Here is a 25,436-nt window from a genome sequence, read left to right as displayed (position 1 = left end):
CATATATAGAAAATACAATATACAAAAACAGGTTGAAAAGGACCACCCCCCTCCTCCCCCTTTGTATTGTCCATGTCCATGTTCTTGTTTTTTTTTTTTTCTTTTCAATCTTTGATAACGGTGATCGTTATTTAGAGGCTCAGACAGAACTTTCACAAAGGCCGTTTTTTTTAGGTATTGTCTGTAGTGTCACCTCTGCAATTTGTTCACTTTTGACCAGCTCTGGACTTTCAACAGGAGAGCTAGGATTGAGACTCGCTGTGCTGGTTTCAGTGGTGGAGCTCTGAAAGGTGATGAATGTACTCTCCTTGGGTTTCTTGTGGGAGGAAAGGCTGCGTCTAAAGGATGCCAGCATCAGCGGGCGCCCGGAGCGGACAGTGGTGTCCTTGTGCCTCCACAGCGTCCTCTTGTTGATGTGCTCGATGGTCAGGCGACAGCGCAACACCTGCAGAAAAACCTCTCTGAACTGCCTGGAGGAGAGGTTGTACAGGAACGGGTTCACTACTGAGCTGAGGTAAAAGAAGGTGTCAGCAATGGGCAGCAGTGTGATGTATCCCCTGAAGTATGCCCTGGTCCATTCTGTCTTGGGCCTTGCAGCGCTCATGATCCTTCGGATTTGGTTCGGCATCCAGCATCCTGCCAAGGTCCCAACGATGAGCCCTTAGGAAATGAAAACAGAGAGAAGAAGAAGTGTAAAAACATTGTACTACCATGAATTTGCACTTATTGGAACTTGGTACTATTTATGCTGGCGGCACAATTCCCAGCTGAAAATGTGCAAGTGCAGAACTGCGTATTGTAGATGATAAAATATTGTTAATTTAACCTTGGCTGATATTTCTTCATTTTCGTTTAGCTATTCTAAGTATTTTACTTTTGAAGGAATGCTTGGCTGCTGTTCATAGTCTGCTGTTTTAGCAAAATATTACTGTAAGACAAGGTCTTATAAACTAGTGCTTCTTTTAAAACATCAATTCAAATGTTAATATTCAAAGCTGATTTTCCATCATTAATATTTGACCATGTAATGCTGGTTGCTATAGGTTTCTGTAATCATATATTTGCAAAGTAATACACTCATGTTAGTGCTGTAAGATTAATATACGGTTCTTAATTAATAAAACAGAGTCTAGCAGGATGGAATTGCACTGGGTTTTATCCAGTAATTTCTCTCTAGGGATGCGTTGTATTTTATGGCAGCTTTATTTTCTGTGTAACTTGCTACAGTGTTTATAGTGTGGCCATTTTCTTAGAGGAAAAACAGACATGACTATAAAAGATTATAAGGGACCGTTTTATTTTGTATGGTGGATAACCTGATTTGTCTTCTGTGAAGAGTGAATGTATAAATGGACAGTGTGCAACAAAAGTGTTTGGGCAGGGAATGGAACTGTAATTTAAATGTACATAAAGTTTAAGTTTAATGATTGCACCCCCGTTTTGTACTTAGTTATTTTTAACAGGTTTACCTTAAGATTTCATATGAGACCTTCTCACCAGAAACTGGGTGTGATATCATCACACACCACAGGAAGAGCAATACGAAAAAGTGCAAGTGCAATATATTAATGTTTCATGCAAGTTTTTTTTTTTAAATACCTTAGGAACTGATCAATAAAGCAACTGATTTCACTTTACACATGGAAGCTCACTAGCAGTGTCCCTTTTGTCCTACATTTTCTTTTTTTAGTGCTGTCCCCTTCAGCTTCCTGAAGCGTTAAAAAGTACTTTTGAATGAAACAAACATGAATATATTGATGTGCAACAGAATCAATTTCAGATAATCATCTGTTGATTACTTTTATAAGGACTACATGCTTTAATAAAATGCCATGCAGGGAAATAATAAATATAGTCATTTATTAATAGCAGTAATATCCTGTAAATCTGTCAATTCAGTGCCACTTTTGTCAAATGTTAACCCCAAGAAAGCTACTAGTAACTAACAAGAATAGACTAACATAGAGGGATTGTTACTTAAATGAGAACTGATGTATATTATTTACAAGATTAATTCAGTGTAAGCTTAATTAATCATTGTAACATGCACAAACTCCCACTCCCAGCCTGCATGTTAATGACCATGTTAAAACAAACCTGGATAAACTACAGCCTAAGAAGGAAAGCAAGAAAGAGCTTCAGCTAGTGGCTCCATTGTGTTACTGCTACACATTTGTTTCACATTTGGAATGTTTCTAACAATAGACTGAAGATTCTTTCAATATACAAAAAAATGAATTTCTAATTTCTGTTTGGAGGCCTATCTATAAAATGTTCCTATAAATTAAAAAATAACCCATGTACAGTGGAAGTACCTGGATTAAATGAAAATGATGGCGGCACTGTAGCCATTATAAACTACCTGTATAGATATGGCGCAGCCATGAAATTTGGTTTAATTCTGGCTTTGGTATATTTTTTGATAAACATTTCAATTAGACATCCATTGAAGACATTGATTAGATAAAACATATAGAACAGTCTTAAAGTCATTACACTTCTAACAAAGTAATTCCATAAACTTTCCATTCGCTACATAGGTCTCAGGTGAGCATTCATACTACTTTAAGCTAAGAATGCTCTCAGAAAATCTGTTACACTTGCAGGCCCCAAGTCATTTCACCTCAGCAGTGTCAAGTCATGATATTTGTTCAATCAATACGGAAGCAGCTGGTTGGCCAATGACAGGAAAGGTGGTGTTGAAGGGGTGGGGAAATCACCAAGGAAGTGCATGGTTTGAAATCATTTTTTAAAGTAAAAAAAAAAAACGTATGCAAATCATCCAGTGCCTGTGCAAACCCAATACAATTTAAACAACAGATGGCTTGTATCTAGATATATATGTTTAGTTGTATAAAAGGGCTGTGCTACTGGGTGTAAATCACATTTGAAATACAAGCATGGAGCGTCATCTAGATTTTTCCATAAATAAACAATAATAGAACAGTGCTTCACGCGACAACATGACGTAAAGAAAGCAATTCATCAGCCTTCTTATTCAGTGAATACAGGGATGATTCAGAATAACACACGTGCAGCTGCGTCCTTGAAGGAAAGCTGGAACAGTTTATGCCCTGTTTGACACTGCTTTATAGCAATATTTGATGAGTGTGCTGATGGAAACTGAAGTGGGCTTAATTTATATTGATTGGAGTAGTTATTTAATGGAATTGGATGTGTCATGACATGCTAGATACACAATAACTTACCTTAGTAAGTAATATGTACCCCATTTTTAATGAGCAGATTCATAAATAATACAAATGTACTATATATTACTATTTATTAGTAACTGTAATAAGATCCAATTAATGGACAGGAGAAATTCACCTGTATGGTAAACTTTCTTTTTTTTTTTTTTTAATTACATTTACATTTTGTGTCATTCATCATAAAGGGCAACTTGGTGAAGGTATAAAATGATAGTCAGCACAGAATGTGCCTATTTACTGCAACACTCTATGCTCTAAATATAACTGCAAGATGCAGGCTCTGTAATAACACCCTCAAGAGCAATGTTCATTTTTTTATTATGCATTTTCAAAGGTGTTTTAGTTGTTTTGGATGTTCGAATTCTCCATATAGGAATTATTTATTTAGAATAAATCTATTAAAAAAGAAACGCGCATGAATATTTTATGGTTCAATTGCTATAATTAAAAGGAAGCTAGACTGACACACACGATCATTTCCATGTAAATAATACAGCCACTTGCCACCCTGCTTGTACTGAACATATTTTCATCTTTGCATGTGTTTTAAGAGAGAAATCCATCTCTATAATGTTGCTATTTTGTTTTCCAGTTAAATACATACCAATTCCAAATGGCTCTCTGATTAATATGTACATGAATGAGGGTAACCTTGCAAAAAGTAGTTCCACTATTGGTTTGAGCCACAAAGATAATTTCTTAGCAACTGGCTTCTTCTGACATAAGACACCGGCCACTTGCCTTTCTTGCACCCCTGTGCACCCACCACTATCAATAATACGCAGAATTACAATTGGATTATGAACATGTTTTAAACAACATATGTGATCAATAATCAGCTTGGGTGCTACTGACACAGAAACACTTGGCTGGTGAAACTTAATCATCTGGCCCACCTTACCATCAGTTTGATCAGTTCAGTACACATACAAAATACTAAAGACTTCAGTAGAGTAAAAATAAAAGCAGTAGAACAACAGCAAATCACAGCACAGCATCCAGTGCAAAATGATAAGGGACTGATTGTTTTAAAAATGAGCTGTCTCATTTTCTGAACCTGAAGTGGAATGGCCCTCTAGGACTGGCTTCCTACCCCCTACAATACTTTAGCACCTGGTCAGATGGTTAATTGGTTCATTAATAATTGATAACATAGTTGCAACATATCCTTGGACTGGAAGAACAAAGGTTTTGTGCCACAGTAGGTCGTATGCTGTGGGATCTATGATTTCATTTTTTCAATTTACACTTGTGTGCTACTTTACACAGATTACGGGTGGAATGACAATGGCTTTAATAACAGCTTTCTCCAGTGTAGAAATATAATAATGTAAAAGTTTACTACAGAACATTTGCACTATAATTTTGAACTTGATCATGCCTTTTCTTTACGTTGCCATGATTTACAACGCTTTACCATGTTTTAATATAGTTTGTACCATTGTATATATACCACAGTAAATGTTTATAAGGACAGTAGCACAATTCAGCAAAGGGTGTTCTGCTTTGAATTTTAAAAAAAGATCAAATATCATTGAGCCACCTACCCGTCTGCTGCTAATGGGCAGCAGTGTGGAGTAGTGGTTAGGGCTCTGGACTTTTGACCGGAGGGTCGTGGGTTCAGTCCCAGGTGGGGGACACTGCTGCTGTACCCTTGAGCAAGGTACTTTACCTAGATTGCTCCAGTAAAAACCCAACTGTATGAATGGGTAATTGTATGTAAAAATATTGTGATATCCTGTAACAATTGTAAGTCGCCCTTGATAAGGGCGTCTGCTAAGAAATAAATAATAATAATAATGCTATTGACTCTGGCTAACAAAAAATTCTGTGGCATTCCTGCTATTTATATAAAGCATCAGCAAAGTGCTAATTGAGAACAACATCAAAAAACAAAGTGTCAGGAGCACAGATTAGAATGGGACTCACACACAGGTGAAGATAGGGTCCTATTCAGAGGAATAGAAAAAATAGAAAGCTGATATGAAAAAAATGAAAAAAGGGCAATACTGTAAATAACACATGTAAGTATATTGAGTAAGAAGGTCACCATTACTATGAACTGCATTCACAACAACGTGTAGAACAGCATTCTCTGCATCACTGTAAATAGAGGGACAAGCCATTCTAAAGGTGTATATTCAGAGACGAGAACATGCCCATGCAATGCGTTCTCAAATTCCTGAACGTAGATTTTTATTTGTAGATGGTAGGTATTATTATTATTATTATTATTATTATTATTATTTATTTCTTAGCAGACGCCCTTATCCAGGGCGACTTACAATTGTTACAAGATATCACATTATTTTTTACATACAATTACCCCATTTATACAGTTGGGCTTTTACTGGAGCAATCTAGGTAAAGTACCTTGCTCAAGGGTACAGCAGCAGTGTCCCCAACCAGGGATTGAACCCACGACCCTCCGGTCAAGAGCCCAAAGCCCTAACAACTACTCCACACTGCTGCCCCAGGTATAATATTGATTCTTTTTGTTTTAACTGTATTGTAACTGTAATATGCCTGTTTACTGTATACGTGTGTCTGTATGTATTTATACTAGATGTAAGAGAAGGGCAGTCAGATCAGCGTACCAGAAATCCACCACTTGCTAATTGGAAAGTGATTTCCTAGCCTGTCTGCTGATGTGCTGGCTGCATGCTAGTCTGTATTCTGCTTAGTCTATATAAAAATGACAGGAAGAATTAGAATAATTGCAGAGATATATTTTTACTCTGAGTACAACTTTAAAATAAAGTAACAAGCCTTGGTCATTATTAGATTCGGTAAGCCCGATTTAATCTTTAAGAATGCATTAGGATGTGCATTCTTGAGGGCATTGAGGCACTGACATCTGACTGAATTTATGTCGTAGTGTTGTTCCATCTTTCAAATGAGGATACATTTGCAACTTATTCCATGTACTGGATGAAGAGCAAGTGTGAAGCAAATTCCAGTCTGTATCCTTGTCCTGTGTAATAGTAATTACAATCACCAATGTTATTACAGGTGCATGTAGCATTGTAGCACAATGCACAGGTAAACGGCACATGCACTGCAATAAATACATACAGAAAATGTAATTTCATTGAAACCAGAATTCCCTACATATACCAGTAGACTTGATTACTCAGAAAATCAGATATGCATACATTGAAGAGGTTATTTATCCTGGCCTACACTGTAAATAATTTCTTGTAACAAATTCCAAAGCAAAGCTTCATTCATTAAAGCCTAACGGCTCCAAACATAATAGCCATCATGAACTCAGCTTATCAGAGGCCAGAACTCATGCAGAAGTTGGTCACCAAGGCTTAAGTTTAGAGACCTTCAAGAACCTTTTTTTAGAAATGCCTCACAATGCCTCAGTTGCATCACAATTGGATAAGTAGATGTAGTTGTGAGTGTGACAGACATACAGATGGACATGTAAGTGCCTCCCACAGGAGATAATCAGACTGGTATCAGACCAACAAAGCCACATATTGGCTGAGTGACCTTGGAGTGATATTGACCGGGTGAGGTCATGTCTTCTTAAGGCACCTTCTTCCAGTTAGAATCAAAGAAGTACTAGTGTTGTATATAAATAAGCAATGATGACAGCCGTTTCTTGAAGATTATGAATCATGGTTTTGAATTTCAGTTTGCTATCTGCTTTTCTGCTTGACTTATAGCCATGACCCCTCTTCAAATGAATTATGGCACCTACATTTTTCAAAGTAAAGCTTTTGATTTATTGTTCTGCTGTGATAGGAGTTATTGCACGTCTCCATAATTGGTGCATCACCTAGAAGATTTTCTGTTGATTTGTTTTCTTTCATCCATACCTCTGTTTATTGGCTTTCCTCTCCCATGCAATCAAAAAAAAAGGTCATCCTAAAAAGTTTTACTTTTTTTCATACGCTTTTTGTTGTGTCCTGGTTCATAACAGTTTCTATGACAAGCTTATGAATGACTTTGCTAAAAAAAAAAAAGAAGAGGTTAGCCATTCATTTGTGAACATAGGGCTTTGATAGGCTATTTTTCTAAATGTTATAACTTGATAAAACGCTTAAACTAAATATCCAACTTAAAAATTAGTTTTTTGGAGATTAAATAAAGCAATTAAGGATTGAAGAGCATTCAACATATCATGTGGAAAGAAAGCAAATAAAGCATAAAACAAGATTGAACCTACTAAGTCAAATAAATCAGAAATACAGAGTGTACGCTTGACTTGTGCTCCTTACTGATTCAAATCATGTTGTATTAAAACCCAATTTCTTGACTCTTCAAATTCTACAATCTTCTGAGAAACAATGCAGTGATCAGTGATTAACCTCTCATTGAGAAAAATAACTAGGAGAGGACCCTGTGATAAAGGGGTTTGATTTGACCCATTTATACATTGCTTGATTAAAGTACCTCTCAACACTCTGCACATGCAGAAGCAGTAAAGTGTGCAGTTTAGAAGATGAATTGATGAATAACAAAGAAACGTTATGACGTGGCTCAATTACAATCTGTCAGGGTTTGGAGGTAGCTTTATCTTCAAGATAAATGTAAAGTTCTGGCAACTTTGATTAAGTGCTGGGCTTTTCAAAGCTGAACAGTTATAATAATAATAATAATAATAATAATAATAATAATAATAATAATAATAATAATAATAATCTCAGACTCTGTTCACTCAACAAAAATCAATGCATTCAAACAATCGATAAACACTGGTGTCTGACACAAGACTCTCTCAATATTATGAAAGTCTTTGCTTTTTCCATAGAGGGAAAAACTATTTTTCAGGCCCTTGAGATATTATTAAAATATTTGACCTTGATTCTTACTACAAGAAAGAAAGAAAAAACATTTAACCCACCCTAGGCTTTGTGGACAGGTTCATAAAACAAATTGAAACTAATTTAAGACAAGAATAACTGAAAAAAACGAAACTCCTTTTAATATTCTATAAAGCACAAATGTCTAGTATATACTGTATAGCTGATGGTGTAGACCTAATTACTGTATGTTGATATCTTTCATATACATTTCAAAAATAGTAATTGCAATTAAAAAAAAAACTAGAAAAAGCATAGGGCACATGCAACAGGCGATAACTATTACCAGAGAGAGAGAGAGAGAGCTCCCCCATCCAGGTGTTACTTACATAACACAGGGAACGAAATAACCTTCCCTAGGGGCAAAGCAATGGAATAAGGGAGACCTTGGGTGTTAAAGTATGTATGTATGTAGGATAAATCTCATGTCATACAAGTGCAACCTTCAAGGACTGTCTCATCTGCTATAACAGATAACCGTGTAATGCTATAGCTGGGTGAAGACAAATACATTCACATTGTAAAACACCAACAAAATGATTCCCATCAAGTTTGATACTTTCGAAATATATCATTAGCTCATTTAGCCTTCCACAGACTGAAAACTTACATTACACTGAATGAGAAAATACAAACATCATTAATCATTCTGTTCAGAGGACTTCATGCCCTGTGGAAGGGCACAACCTCAAGGAATATGGGTGACTGGGTGAAAAAAAAACTAATATGGGAATCTACCGTAGTCTTCTGAGATTAAACCTTAAAACATACATTTTATGCTATATTTGTTTTTAATTCAAAGACAATCTGATCAAGCATTGACAGCACCTATGACAGGTGATTCATTGCAATAGATTTCTGATCATTCCATTGTATGCATATATAAAACAGCTATCATGTAATGTGATTGAAGTTTATTGCAGCCCCAATGGAAATCCATTGAAGTATACAGGCTATATATTATGATTTTATTAATTTTTTTGTTCCAATGGATGTCATGTTCCAATAATCCAGTTCATGCACGGGTTATCTTAAACAATAACTTAAACAATAATTGTCTATTAGTGGACCATTCTTTTAACAGCTTTAGCCCACGTTTTAACATCCTTTTTAAAACTAAGCAATTCTGGAATTATTAATCATTAACTAATGGAAAACCGACTTCTCATTAATTCCAGTTTACTTCTGACTCGTAGTGATTCATAGATGGAGTTAAATTCGCCCGTGACCATCAGAGAATTTCCTTTTTTTTTTCTTTTTAAATCTAATTTGGCTAAATACAATTTTAAAAAAGCCATTTATAGTGTTCGACAAGGGAAAACTCGAGTTTCCAAGCCAGTTGCATCTTATTTTGTACATGTTTCAGTCTCTCTCCTGGGGGTTCATTATAGGCTTCAGATGAGAGGACTGCAATGGGAGCTCTTGTCTGTTCATTAAGTTACTTGTATGATATGGGTTTGTGTGATAATTAGTCATTAATAACACGTTATGATAAGGCCATCCTTGTTATAGAAAGGTTTCCCTCTGGCCCCCAAACTATTAAAAACCCTGATTGTCTGTCTGTACCATAACATTTAAAAATCAAAGTGAACATAATGGTAGTTTAATATTAAGCTGTTGTGTTCAGGACTACTGCTCTAGCCCAAGAGCATGCAGCAGTATCAGTAGTAAACAGCTTGCAAAAGCCATGGCAGATCAACTATCAAGGACATTTTAAAGAGGCTTGATCAGGACGCAAGCTAGAGTCCAGACACCGCTGCACAAATGAAGAAGATAATGTCATTGTCTAAGTTGCCTCGAGTTCAGATGTGTCATTGAAGCTGACACCCTGGGATCCTTCAAGAAGCTGCTTGATTAGATTCTGGGATCAATAAGCTACTAACAACCAAACGAGCAAGATGCCTGAATGGCCTCCTCTCGTTTGTAAACTTTCTTATGTTCTTATGTCTTTAAGTTGCACAGGATTTGTTTTTCAGGTTCTTACCATTCTGCAACAGTGCAGGTATGTATTTATTTACAGTTAATGTATAGACAGACCACGGTTTATCAAGTATTATACCATAGGGACTTGCATAATGGCCCATCATGAACGTGTATGAAAATTCAATGTTGAAGTATTCACTCTGTTGTGCTAGTAATCCTACCGTGTTTTGCTGCATGTTTAAATGGTGAAGCAGCTGGATAAGCGGCAGCCAAGTCTTAAACTATTTATCAAAACAGAAGATTGCTGTATGTTATGGAAGAGGTAATACCTACATGATAAACCATAGATGCCTGTGGCTTATAGAAAATAGCTATAGAAAAAGCCTTGTTAAGGGATCCAGTGCCACTGGCCACAGCAGCTATTTGCAACAGTATGCATCTGTTCATGCTTTATGCTGGACACAATTGTGCAAATGCGTAAATGTTTTAGTTTTCGTCACCATTGTTTATCATTATTCAGTGACAGAATAGAAGCCTCTTGTTCTCACAGAAAACAGCTTTGAGAGTGAAATGAATGTGCAACCCCAATACCACACCAACATTTGTATCACTGTCTGGTCCAGCACAAAATCATTCATTTTAAGAGTCTTATTGCATTTGTGTTAGTTGCTGCAAACCTCTTTCTGGAAGATTGTGATGTGGGCAAGCCAACCACTGATCTACCTTGAGAATGTACAGCTACAGTAAACCGCAAGGAGCAGGGAAGAGGACTTTTCTTTTTTTCAGTTTTGTGTTTCATTGCTCTTGCATATTATCAACCTGCACAGTATATATTAATACAAACACACCCACACACATCCCACACTATTCACTTCTAGATTTGAGCGTGGCAGAGGTCAACACGAAAATTGCAATTTTTCTTCAGATTTTATACCAAACACACAAGAAAGAAAGGTAAAAATGTTTGAATTTCCCTAAAGATTTGAGCTGCCTTACATGGCTGCATGAATAGATTTCTTTGCATTCCAAGGTAATTAAATGGGATGAGGGAGGGAGGGGAGGCGATGGGAGGGGGTAGATTATATACTAAAGGCTAACACTAAACTAAACAGCACTAAAAGCTTTTACTGTAAACATTTCAAAACACTGTAAGATCTTTTAAACTTTATTCTAAAGATTAATATATTTAATACACTTTTATTCTGAGGCTTCGTTTTTGGTCTGCACTGTATATATTCATTAAAATACAACCAATCTTATGTAAGTTATAAAAAGATGAACATTTTCGATGGGCTTCTCAAACCTTATATGTTACCATGAGAAGGCATTAATATCCAGCAAAATAAGCCAAGTTAAAATGGACAAGGAAAGAGCAGCTTTTCATTATGAATTATTCCTGTACACATGAATAGCACATTAAAAGAGACAGTAATAAGAAATGTATATATTTTCTTTGTGTTAAACAAAACCAAGGGTGGTCTCTTATGGTGCATTGTTTTGAGCAGCAATACAGTACACTTAAAAGGATATATATATATATATATATATATATATATATATATATATATATATATATATATATATATAAAATGTATTTCTTAGCAGACACCCTTATCCAGGGCGACTTACAATTGTTACAAGATATCACATTATTTTTACATACAATTACCCATTTATACAGTTGGGTTTTTACTGGAGCAATCTAGGTAAAGTACCTTGCTCAAGGGTACAGCAACAGTGTCCTCCACCTGGGATTGAACCCACGACCCTCTGGTCATATATACACACACACATACATACACACAAGGCAGCATATTATTTTAACTCTTTTGACTTGTACAGATATAACCCCTCTCTCAGTTCTGCTCAAGGGCAAGGGGTTAACTAATGTATGGTTTCCACTGAATCTAGAGATTGTATTGCTTTTTCTCAAATTGGATGGCCAAGTGTTGAGTGAGTCACATCAAACTAAAATATTTGTAATAATAATTTTTGTTAATGTGAGTTTTGCTGTCTACAGTCAGTCTTCGGATGGTTCAATCTTGAGGTCAGATCCACACCCCCCAAGTTTATATTCTTCATGTAAGTGCGTTTATAGTTTGAGACACGTTTCTATGTTAATGTTAAATAATTTCTTGAGACAACAAATGTTTTGTTTGCTGTGGAACTTGAAATATAGTACTGCAGGTTTTGTAATTACAGTAGTGTTCATTAAATACTTTAAATGTTTGAACGAAGCACAAGGAGGTTAAATGACTTTAATAATCCCTGATATTTTTTTTTCTGTATAATTTAGCTGTTTATAGATAGATATAGATATATAAGCCTTAGGCTCCAGTTTTCCCCAACTGTTCTCAATCCTTCAACAGTCTTGTTGTTTTTCTTTAAACTCAGTCGGCCTGCAGTGGTACATATGGGGCACTGTTGAGAGTAAAGTGGAAAACTATTGTCCCTTGGGTCAATGAAGAGACTGACAGCAGACTCAGTAATAATCCCAGAAGCACTTCCAGTAAAGTTGATAATAATGTGTGTATACAGTATCTAAAGGGAGAAATTCACAAAGCCTTTTACAGCTACAGCCAAAGTTTTGCATCACACTATAGAACTAACAAAATTTGCTTCAAAAAGTCAAATGAAACCTGCTGAATAATGTTACATTAACATATTGAATTACATATCATTTTGTAGTTTATTAGATTACATGATGTTAAACAGCAGATCTAAATTATATTCATGTATTTTTTTTGGTTTTGTAATTATGTCTCAATCCTAAAATTCTAGGTGCAATTTTTTTTTACATAGCTGTACAACAAAGTGGCATTAGCACCTTTATTTCTGAAAACAAATAATAATAATAAAAAACACGTTACAAAACTATAAATAATTAACATCAGAATACCCATCAGCCCTACAATTAAATTCCAGAGTTGTTTACTTCAAGATTTGTAACTTCTACAGGTGCTAATGACACTACCCCTCTCCCCCCTCCCCCTGCAGTCTGCAAGGAGCTGGTGACAAACGGTAGGTGCAGCCATTAACTGTAGCCATTAACTAGATACCATTTTTGTCTGTTTAAAACTAGGCTAAAACTTTTTTTTTGTTGTTTTTTTAAGTACTACAGACAGAATACATTTGGCAACATCATCAATATCAATTCTCTTACCATTGGATGTTGATGAATGCACCAGGCAAAATCGTTTTGCAGCAAGTACATTGTTCCCCACAGAGAGCGAAGATTTAATTAGATTTATGGTTTGTCGATTTGTTCTGAAAATTAGTAAATTGATCCTTCTGCATGGTATTGATTCTATATATTTTTTTTTTGGTACAGCCAGTGAATGCCTGAAATTTCATAACATAATTTTGCCAGAACACATTTATTTCCAAACCAGTTACAGTAGCCTATATGTAAAAATCTAGAATCTAGTTGTTAAAAGCAAATGTTGCCAGGGTTTTTGCAGCCCCTACAAATGTGACAACAATCTTTGGGTGTGATGGGAATGTGAGGCATGTGTATTAAGTCCCAATGCAAATGTGCATTATTTTAAACCTGGAATTTAAAAGGTTTAGACACCACATTTCAAACATTGTGCAATTAATACAAAATGACTTACTTTCTGTCTGGCAGTCATTTATCAATGGAATGCAGTATCATTGAAATGTTTTACAAAATAACAGAATTCCTTTTATTCAGACAGAATAGAAAGCTATCATTATAGAGCACCTGTATTCACTGAATACATACATTGATTTAAATAAAACAAGATGCAACAAATCAGAATTGAAAAGTTCTACTGGTGATCAGGGTCGGATTAAGTTTAATGGGGGCCCGGGGCTGTTATGGTTTTAAGGGGGCCCCTCTTTGCATATTCATTTGCTTTCCTTTACTGTTTTACTACCACCACACTCGATTAACATTAATGTCAACTTATTCTGTTTTAGCTGATCCATATTTTACCTGACTCGATGTTTGAATTAGTTCCATCCAGTTTTGAAAATGAGCCTTTGTTACTGGCAGTTTCAAATACAAAATGGGAAATGCAAACTGCAGACTCTTGTCGTAATAGCAAGTTATCTGGAAATGTGTTGTCCTTATCTCTTACGAATATGTACGTGTTTGTAATTACATATATATAGAATGTTTAGCAAATAATACAAGGAGTACACAGCGCTTTCTTATGTCATGTTTTTTTTTTTATTTTTTATTTGTGTCAGCAGAATCAGCAGAGCTGCACACACAGCAACAATGTATTTTTTTAAAATTATTATTTATTTATTTATTTGGTACCAAACAAGGCAGGTTAGGTTTTAAGACAACCCAAAAACTTCATGGAAACCCGGTTTAAGCAAGCTGTAAGTCGCGCAAGGCCAAATTGGAACTCAGGCACAAACATACTGCCACCAGTATTTTAAAATGTATTAGTTTATTTGCATTTGGAACGAGAATTGCTCAGTCTAAAATAAAACTACATGTAAACATACACAACCCGAAACTACTACCAAAATAGACTGAGAAAAAGGTGAGAGTTATTTATTTTCCATGGAGATTGCCCCACTGTAATCCATATATCCTAGGTCGTTTCCTCCTGTTGATTTCTCTCGATTTTCCGAAGTACTGGTACCTTCACATACATTTGTTGGTATTGTATTAAAATAGTGTGTCCGAGTTGGTCTGTTGTTACTATCCAAACAGTCACACGATATTATTCATTTTTTAGATATTGTGTTATAAATTATATATATATATATATTTTTGGGGCTCCTCAAAATCTGAGGCCCTGGGCTGCAGCCCCAAAAGTGCAACACTGTCCCCCTGCCTCACGTGACTTAATATAGTAATCCGTCATGCATCCGCCCGTCACATACCCACCTTAACCGTTTATCTGCCATGCTCAAGCTCTTCAACAACCTCACCCACGTGCACAGCGCTAATGCAAAATGGCTACAGGAAACCGAAAGGGAGTTGTGCGATGAAACAGATCCTGCTTATCACCTTTTAGTAGTAGATTGTGGATGCAGTAAATGGAAATAGCACCAACAAACCAGACAGTGACGAGGAAGTCGTTCCCACTATCAAGATATGGAGCGGTTTCACAAAGATTTAGACTGGCTGTAACAACAACAACCCAGAGCCGATAAAGAAACTTATAGGGATTTTCCAGAAATTGGGTAAATAAATAATACTAATAAAAGTAACAATAATGTAACTGAACAGAAATTATGAGAGCTAAGCTGCTTTTTGCATCTTTACTATGCTCTTTTTCCTTCTATGAAAGAAATACAAAGTAGAAAGCATCTCACATAGGCTTATTGTAATGTAGTCAACTTAACCTTTCATGTCTTAACATTATGCCAACATTTTTTAATAAACAGAGAAAGAGGCTGAATTGAATAGGGCATCAATTAGACTAAGTGCTTTGGCAGCTACTTCCTACTGAAACCTATTCAAAAATATATTTGAAACAAACCAACCCCAGCTCCCCCATAGGACAAAACAAAGAATGACACATATATTTTTAGTTATTATTTTATTATTTGTTTATTTAGCAGACGCCTTTATCCAAGGCGACTTACAGAGACTTGGGTGTGTGAACTATGCATCAGCTGCAGAGTCACTTACAATTACATCTCACCCGAAAGACGGAGCACAAGGAGGTTAAGTGACTTGCTCAGGGTCACACAATGAGTCAGTGGCTGAGGTGGGATTTGAACCGGGGACCTCCTGGTTGCAAGCCCTTTTCTTTAACCACTGGACCACACAGCCTCCTAGTTACTATTTTTGCAAAGAAAAAATACAATTGTAGGATGTTATTTTTTGCTCTTCTTGGTTTTTGGGTCATGTTTGCCACAGGCTTGCTCAATGGGGTTTACATCAGGAAAAAATCCCAGACTATTTTTTCCCACAATACTGAAGGCATCACTATCACAGTTTATGCTTCACATAAAGACGGAAGCAGCAAACTAAATCAAACACCCACAGAAAAGAGCATCATCCTTTACAGGAACCTGATGTGCGTTTAGCCTGCTGTTTTAATGCAAACGTATAATAACTGTGCTTTAAGAAAATGTTCCGGTAGCTTCAGATTTAGGACTACACCACTGATACTGGAAAGAGTAAGATTGTTTGTATTACTGACAACTCAGTGCACTCAGGTGTCGCAAGTTATCTCACTGTAAATAGAGTCCATCATAGACATAGATAAGAGATTATTAAGGTCAGGTGCTTTTCTTTACTATATGATATGATAGAAGTTTTATAGAACTGCTCATTTGTTTGTGGCACAGAATTAAAAAATGTTATCCACATGGAGACTACTTTCATGGATACGCACATGCTAGGCATCTAAACAAGAGGATTGAATAGAACATTTTGCAATTTAATTTTATTAATTATACTGTAAATTGTAAATATGCAATTTTACCACATTGCTGTTTCTGCAAGAAAGACACAAATAAATAATCAAATCAATTTGCATATAATTGGAATAAATGACTTAACAGTGAGTGACCACTCCCGCCCCATGTGGCATCATCTTTTATCTCTGCACCCTGACTAATGTCTGTGATTAAAAATGCGTAGCCTCTCTTACGTGAAGGATAAAGTTGGCGTGTTCTTGTACAGTAAATAAATTACAGCCACTCTGCATGAGTTGCTAATTATTCAAATGTTACGTTAAATAAATTACAGCCATATCACAATATTAATCATCCCGCTTTGGAGACCTCTAAAAATATAAATGACTGAATATAAATAGGGTGCTATTTATTGGGGGTTAACAGTGGACTTGCAGCTTTACTTCTGCAGTCACAAGCCAGACACTAGGAGGAGGAGTGGCTGAGGGATTGGATTTCCTGATTCCAACTTCAGTCTTGAGAGATGTCCTCTGATGAAGGATTGACAGCCAAAAAACACAACTTTCAAATTGTTAACCCCCATTCAGCCTTCATATATACCGTAGCAATGCAGTTTGCTGTATCTGATTCTCGAAAAAATATACAGTATGCTGGACAAGTTTAGCCCTAATGTTTGACTTCAGGACATCATGGTGGTATTTTTTGTTTCAATGGTGCACAGCTTTTACGTCACCCTGTATACCCAAAGTCAACACGCCCAGTGTTTGAAACGGTTTTTATCTCAAGGAAACACTAATCTTACAAAATGTTTAGACAAGGCGTAACACCTGAAGGTTCCACTAAAACATATCTGAGTAGGTTATACACTGGAGAAGGGATCAGTTCTATACCTGTATTGTCACTCTTACCTGTGTGCTCCCACATCCTCCCCTTCTCTTTTCTCTCAGGCTTCTTGTTTTTGTCTCAGGGGAGGGAACCTTGCTCTCTTTTCTGTCTTAGCTGCTGGCTGTGCTATTGTGCATGAGGCTGCCCAATTAAAACAGTTTCCCTTGTACATTCAGCATAAATAAAGACCCACAATAAACCTAAGGGTATGAACATAGAGTTTAAAAAAATCCTAGCAGATCCAAACAGCAAATATGTTCTATGCAGCGTTTTAGTACAGAATTAAAATTTGCAAACATAAGAAAGTTTACAAACCATTCGGCCCATCTTGCTCGTTTGGTTGTTAGTAGCTTATTGATCCCAGAAACTCATCAAGCAGCTTCTTGAAGAATCCCAGGGTGTCAGCTTCAACAACATTACTGGGGAGTTGGTTCCAGACCCTCACAATTCTCTGTGTAAAAAAGTGCCTCCTATTTTCTGTTCTGAATGCCCCTTTATCTAATCTCCATTTGTGACCCCTGGTCCTTGTTTCTTTTTTCAGGTAGAAAAAGTCCCCTTGGTTGACATTGTCAATAACTTTTAGAATTTTTAATGCTTGAATCAGATCACTGTGTAGTCTCCTTTGAATAGATTCAATTCTTTTAGCCTGTCTACATACGACATGCCTTTTAAACCCGGGATAATTCTGGTTGCTCTTCTTTGCACTCTTTCTACAGCAGCAATATCCTTTTTGTAACAAGGTGACCAGAACTGAACACAATATTCTAGATGACATCTTACTAATGCATTGTTAAGTTTTCACATTACTTCCCTTGATTTAAATTCAACACTTTTCACAATATATCAAAGCATCTTGGCCTTTTTTATAGCTTCCCCACATTGTCTAGATGAAGACATTTCAGTCAACGTAAGTTCCTAGGTCTTTTTCATAGATTCCTTCTTCAATTTCAGTATCTCCCATATGATATTTATAATGCACATTTTTATTGCCTAAGTGCAGTACTTTACACTTTTCTCTATTAAATGTAATTTGCCATGTGTTTGCCAAGTTCTGAATGCTGTCTAGATCATTTTGAATGACCCTTGCTGCTGCAACAGTGTTTGCCACTCCTCCTATTTTTGTGTCGTCTGCAAATTGAACAAGTTTGCTTACTATACCAGAATCTAAATCATTAATGTAGATTAGGAATAGCAGAGGACCTAATACTGATCCCTGTGGTAAACCACTGGTTACCTCGCTCCATTTTGAGGTTTCTCCTCTAATCAGTACTTTCTGTTTTCTACAAGTTAACCACTCCCTAATCCATGTGCATGCATTTCCTTGAATCCCTACTGTGTTCAGTTTGAGAATTAATCTTTTATGTAGGACTTTGTCAAAAGCTTTCTGGAAATCTAAATAAACCATGTCATATACTTTGTAATTATCCATTGTCGATGTTGCATCCTCAAAAAAATCAAGTTTAGTTTAGAAACTCATACCCCAGTGTTACAATTTTCTTTAAAATTGCAAGCACTGTTTATCCAGTTTGTTGCATAGATTTCTACTGTTTGTATAAACCAGGTCATTCAACTTTAACTAGGTAGATACATAAAAAGCAAACCTTGGAAAAGATAGCTAGAAATTTTAACAATGAACAGTTTCTATGTCTCTCAAATGTGAAAACAAGGAGCTACACCTTTTTTTCCCTGTGAATCATCCCTGTATTTCTTGAATAAATACACACACACATACATACATATATACATATTTTATATATATATATATATATATATATATATATATATATATATATATATATATATATATATATATATATATTAGTGAGAAGATAATGATAAATGATGATGAATAGCTTGGTAACAAAGACTCTTCCCCCATAAATCAAATGCATACTGTCAATCTGACCTTCAGTTATCCATAGTACATTTCATACATAGAAGTGAAAGATAGAGGTGGTCTGTACTGAAATTAACATTTGATTATTTTTACCAATGTAAAATAAATAAATACATAAACATATCCAAGCAAGCATATTTCAAAGTTTGAGTCCTTTCTCTATTAAATTAATTTGCTCCTGCTCGTTTGTCTTCCTTATTTAATGCTCATTTTATTTTTTCCATGCATGGGAGGTCACAGTAATGGAGGCTGTTGACCTCCCGCTCTGCCCAGAGATTAAAGAGAAACTTGCCTCAGATATTTCAAAATTGGTTCAGCTACACTATGAAAGGACCTAACAGAATCGAGCTTTATCATGGTCCGAAAACTCTGTTCTAACTTTATTACCTTTCAAACTGCAGGTTATTAAAACAGGAATTGTTTGACAAGTGTTTCACGTTGAATAGTGGTTTGTGATGGGGACTAACGTCAACTGCCTGAGCCACATTCAAACTTTGACCAGGATAAATAAAAAATGATGGTGCTGCAACAATTATAGCTATGGTAGCACCATAACATTTTTTATTTAATTTAGGACTCGGGTATCTAAAAATTAAGAAAACTTGGGAAGCAAATGATTTTTTTTTTTTTTTACAATGTCAGGCTTCATGAGGAATGTGTATGAGGGATTTTAAAGGCAATTTATTTATGTAAGTTACAGACCTTTCTGAAAAGTATGGTACCTCTTAGAAATAGCATTTAATTAAACTATACTACACTATATTATTTCTATTCACAGAGCAGCTGAAAATAAGTTTAAAAGAAGAATATTATTAGAATAAAAAGTTTTTAGTCCTAGGCAGTTTCTTGTATTGTGAACTGTTACATGTAAAATGTAAGAAAACAAAGTAGGAGCAAAGTACATTTTTGGAGTTTGGTATTAAAATGTATAAAAATAAAAAGCCAAATCCCACTTGAAATACAGCAAACGTGTGTATCATCATTTTTTTTATTTAGCCCTAAATAAAATTATTTTAATAAAAAAAAAAAAAAGACCCTAAGAATAAACTGGTGATTTCACTGTGATTAATACTAAGGTCCCTAATGTGAGAATGCAGTCCTTTTTCACTATTTAGTTTGACACTTGTATAAACATGTTTGACTTATTTGTTTCCTAGGTAACTCTTAAAGGCTGTGTTTCTAGCTGGAAATTGAAACACACTTGCAGTATATCAGTATTATTATTGAACTGCTGCTTTCAAACAACCCGCTTTTCATTATTTTTAGTGAGGCTGACCTGGACACCAACTGTTAAAAAAACAAAACAAAACCAAAAACAAACAAACCAAAAATATTAAGGCCTATGTAGCAGGGCGAAAACCCTAAATGTAAAGATTGTGTGGGTGTTAGGGATATAGGGTTGTCAGGGAGGGGGTTAAAATCGTCCCTTCCATAAAACATGTGACAATGTGTCTGGAGCCTTACCAGTAATTGAATGATTAGTGGTTAATTAGGCTCCAGCCACACAGTATTTAAGGAGAAGAAAATCATTTGTTTGGAGGTTGGTGTGCAGGCGAGTGGAACCTGTGTTAAACTGTACTGTGTTGTGGATACTCTGTTGGTCAGTGAAAGCAACTGCCCAGCCTGACAGGGTGTATTTAGTATTCTTTTGTTTAAACCTTTTTGGCCACCATGCCAAAAATTAAAAGTGTGCAACAGCAGCTATTCCTGACAGTATTCTGTTACATCCTACTAGTACTGTATGTACAGTATTTTAGATGAATGAATAGTAGTACGTCAACCTACTGAATTAATCTTTATATTTATAAACCCTAGGTAAATTTCATCTAATATAATACAAGACATAACTGAATTAGCTTTTTCTGTCAACTATGCAGTTGTACAGCAAGCCACACTGAGCAGCTTGAATGCTTGAAGAACTGTGCAGCTCACACATATACTGAAGGAGACTCTGGGGATTGATGTGCATTAGTTCATAAGCACTCTGTCAATATTACAAATTAAATACTTTCTGGAGATTTTCCAGGAATTAAGACATTAAAATGTGTTACATGTTAGTTTGAACTTGCCATGCTTCTCAGTATTGTGATTCTAAATGCTTTATCCTTGTAAAATTATCACTGAACGCACAATGTGGCAGTCAGTCAGCAGTATCATAATCACACGAAACTGGCACCTACTGTATGATGAATTAGCTCATTGGGATTTTGTTATTAACCCGGAAACAGGGTTTTTAATATCAGAAAAGTGTGAAAACAAACAAACAAACAAACAAACCAAAAAACAAAACACAGAAAAAAACACACAGTGAGATAAATGAATCAGTATTTACATCTATAATTTAAAAGACAGGGCCATTCTGAATAGCTTATCATGAGTCTTGTTGAGGAAGGTTAGGCCATTGAGCATATCGTTGGTTGCAATAGGGGCAAGGATCTATACTACTCACTTTAGTTAAGTCAACAAAAACGGCTGCTTGAGAGAGGAAATGTATGATTCATTCCTGCTCCTGGTACCAGGAGTCTCCACCCTACTCATTATCACAGAGTTTTACAGCCCTCTCCACATTTTTAACAATGTTAATTAAACTACAGCACACCACTTCACCATTAATCAGAAATAAAATGTATGAATATTAGATGTTTTTACCTTGTCAAATTAGACATTAATGAATTCATTTTTGTTTTGCACTGCAGTGATTTATTTTATGGTAATATCTTACCAACAAAAAAACCCACAGTGGGCAACAATTAAAATTCTCTGTACTTTTCGTGAAACATGCACTGTATAGGTTAATTTCTCAGAGTGTTTTGATGTTGTTTTATTTTACAGTATTTATTTTATTGGTCGTGGATGCTGAAATAATCATGGGTCTGGTTGTTAGCAATCTTCAGTTCTATATTTCTAATCCCAGCCAAAACAAAAAAACCTCCAGACATCAAGTACAACAGCATTAACAATCGCTTCCACCGTCCCCACAAAAAATTAAGAAATGCAACAAAATGCAGTGTACAAACTGAACACTGACCGACTATAACACAAGGTGCGTACTGTCATAGGAAAACCAGACCACATCACATTCTAGTACTGTACACATGTATTTGGTCTAGTTGCCATAGTGAACCCTTAGTAAAGAACAGGCAAGCTCGGAAGGCAAATAAAAATGTAAGAGAGAAAATAGGCTGTCAAATGTAATAAAATGCTGTTAGGTATATTAAATATACAATAACAAAAATCTTCATGTTGGTAGTCTATGCAAGTGTGGAATCATCGGTTCATTAAACAGGATTGTCAATCAACAATAGAAATATACCCAAATAAACAAACAACAAAAAATGTCCTTACCTAAAAATATGATGGTTTGCTTCCTGGATGCTTTGGCTTTGGGGCTCTCGTGTTTGGGTAGGAACCCCATGTCTCTCTCTCCACTCTTATTGCCCTTCAGTGTCTTCGTCATCTTTCTGCACATGAAGGTGACAGAGACCAAGACCACAATATACATGATGAAAGCGCTGAAAATGCTGGACTGGTATACTGGCCACATGGAGCTCAGGTTGGTACAGATGGTAAAATTCGACTTTTTGATGCAGGGATTTTCAGTGACGAGGTCCTTCTCTGCAGGTAAATCAGAAGGTTTTTTAAAGGGCTCCAAGGGATCTTCAATGCCCATTGCGAAAAGCAGAGGCAGAGCCACACAGACTGATGTGAGCCAGACAAAGCATATGAGCTTGACCGTCCTGGACCCTGAGAAGGATTTGTACTTGAAAGGGTGGCAGATGGCAATGTACCTTTCAAAGCTCAGAGTCGCAACATTCAGTATGGTGGCGTAACTACAGGCTTCAAAAAGAAAGTTATATATTTTGCAGCTTGCGTTCCCCGAAGCCGATGTGAATGGGTACCATATAACGCTGTAAAGCTCAACAGGCATGCCAAGAAGCAGGACCAATAGATCGGAGCATGCCAAACTTACCATATGGTCAGTGACATTCTTCTGAAGGTAACCATTCTTCAGTAGCACCTGTGTAACTTTAATAGTAATGCTGTTCCCAATGATCCCAGTCAACAAAATGAGAGCATAGAGTACAGTCATGGTGATCTTGATGGCCATGTTGGGCTCAAACTCTCCCACAACTTCATGGTTGAAGTATTCAGCACACTTGCTCAATTCCATATCCATTTTTATTTTAGATCACACCTGTATTTAACACTATTTGCAATATCTGATGTACGAGCAGATCATGCAACACACTACTAGTTACTAGTTTCCACTGAGAACTTTCAGAACTCCAAATCAATGCAACATCCCTCTTCATTTGTAGTTCCACAATTTCTGTGAACCAGACCAGTACATACCCGTCGGTAAATTGTTAAGCAGATGATCTAACTGGATTTTAGTCAAGATTTCCACACAGAAGGTTGGACACTGTTAAATATTAAACGACAGTCCATAAAAGGCAGGAGCGTGTTTTCCTGTTTTCTTATCAATGAGGTCTGAACTCTGAGTTACTTGAGGAAAAATGTGTTTGGTGTGATTTTCAGACTCAGACATGACGTACGGTATGCAACTCATATAAACAAGTAGAGGTGGAGTCAAAAGGTATTAAAACAAAGACTATTTGTTCTGGTTAATAGTGACTAAGCCACCCCCTGTCGTCGCTTTGCTTTGAGAGACAACACTAAATTGTAAAGAATATTATTATTAGGTAACAAAGTTATATGAGAGAACAGTTCGAGATCGTCCCTTGAAGGACAGTACTATACTGGTACAAGGGTGAGCCAACAAGGGCATCATTTAACAGAAAGAATGTAGGCTCAGTGTCAAAGGCTAATAAATATCCTGAGTCTGTTTGACTCAGAATAAATAGCACTGATATGACTGCAGTTTCAATTCCGGAGGTGTACTTCCATCCTGTATTTTTATAAACAAGTATGAACTAAAAGTACAATTCTCTTTGAATTAAGAAGACGGATACCAGAAAAAAAAGCCATAAGGAAACTTTTCGAATGATAAGACTTGAGTGAACACATTAACAGGAAACAGGCAGAGCTAACAATTTGTGATTAGTAATGCAAATCAACAAGCTTTTTAAAAATGTAAAAAAAAATGTTTTTTACAGCCTATTTTTTTTTTACCAACATTTTAAATGAACACATGTGGCACTAAAATACAAACTCTCTGTGTCATATCTCAATCTCAAATGCAACCATTAAAAAGCAGTATGATAAAAAAAAAAAAATACACAAAATAAGTGTCCCACAGTGGTTAACTGAATGTTTTATAATATTATCCAGAACCCTTGAATGAACTTTTATTTGTCCTTTTCTGGAATCACCTCCCTGTTAACATTGCAGTTGAAGAAACTGAACAGATATCCTCTAGATTCCATATATTGTAAATTAACTGCAAATATACAATCTGTTTGCAATATGCATATGAAAATTGAAGGATAAATGTGTCATTCAAAAAAAAAAAAAGGCTTAACATAGTTTTCCCATACATGCACTTAACTGAATAAACATAAATTTGAATAAATACCAGATATGACTACAGAATGTTAACAAATAAAAACAACCAATATAGTTGTAAATATTGTACCGTTGGATGCAGTGCCGGATTAACCCATCACAAGGCCCTAGGCAAATACATTTCTGGGCCCCTACCTTCCTATATGAATAACAACAAACAGACGACACATAAAGATACTACTTTCACTTTTATGTTATTATACGTGGTTTTGATCAGAAACTGTGTGCTAAATACATTTCAAAATAAATTTGGAAAAACCTGAAGCCTACGTCAAATCACCTTTCCCGATTTACTGAATAAAAATACAACAGCTGGAATATGCTTGCGCGGTTGAAATGCCAGTGAGTGAAGTTCTTCCAGCTTGCGCGGTTGAAATGCCAGTGAGTGAAGTTCTTCCAGCTTGCGCGGTTGAAATGCCAGTGAGTGAAGTTCTTCCAGCTTGCGCGGTTGAAATGTCAGTGAGTGAAGTTCTTCCAGCTTGCACGGTTGAAATGCCAGTGAGTGAAGTTCTTCCAGCTTGCGCGGTTGAAATGTCAGTGAGTAAAGTTCTTCTAGCTTGCGTGGTTGAAATGCCAGTGAGTGAAGTTCTTCCAGCTTGCGCGGTTGAAATGTCAGTGAGTGAAGTTCTTCCAGCTTGCGCGGTTGAAATGCCAGTGAGTGAAGTTCTTCCAGCTTGCGCGGTTGAAATGCCAGTGAGTAAAGTTCTTCCAGCTTGCGCGGTTGAAATGCCAGTGAGTGAAGTTCTTCCAGCTTGCGCGGCTGAAATGTTCGTGAGTAAAGTTCTTCCAGCTTGCCCGCAATTCCATATCTTTGTATAAAAC

At 36.2% G+C, this 25,436-nt stretch overlaps 1 protein-coding gene across 1 annotated transcript; it reads right to left on the bottom strand.

Annotated features, from left to right (window-relative positions):
* Positions 1 to 99: 99 nt before the first annotated feature.
* LOC117426389 (G-protein coupled receptor 39-like) lies at positions 100 to 24,181 on the bottom strand. Its single transcript, XM_034043910.3, has 2 exons — positions 22,434 to 24,181; positions 100 to 660 (listed from the first exon to the last, which is right to left on the bottom strand). The coding sequence occupies exons 1-2, from the start codon at positions 23,263 to 23,265 to the stop codon at positions 140 to 142; spliced, it is 1,353 nt and encodes a 450-aa protein (XP_033899801.2). The 5' UTR covers positions 23,266 to 24,181; the 3' UTR covers positions 100 to 139.
* Between the last annotated feature and the right edge of the window lie 1,255 nt (positions 24,182 to 25,436).

Source organism: Acipenser ruthenus, chromosome 11, assembly GCF_902713425.1.
Source record: "Acipenser ruthenus chromosome 11, fAciRut3.2 maternal haplotype, whole genome shotgun sequence".
Lineage (NCBI taxonomy): Eukaryota > Metazoa > Chordata > Actinopteri > Acipenseriformes > Acipenseridae > Acipenser > Acipenser ruthenus.
Note: the sequence above shows the minus strand (reverse complement) of the source record. Positions and strands in the feature narration are given on the sequence as shown.

Coding starts and splice junctions, on each gene's coding strand:
- LOC117426389 (XM_034043910.3), bottom strand. CDS start 23,265: ATGGATATGGAATTGAGCAAGTGTGCTGAATACTTCAACCATGAAGTT. Junction 661..22,433: donor GCAAACCATCATATTTTTAG/GTAAGGACATTT, acceptor TCATTTCCTAAG/GGCTCATCGTTGGGACCTTG.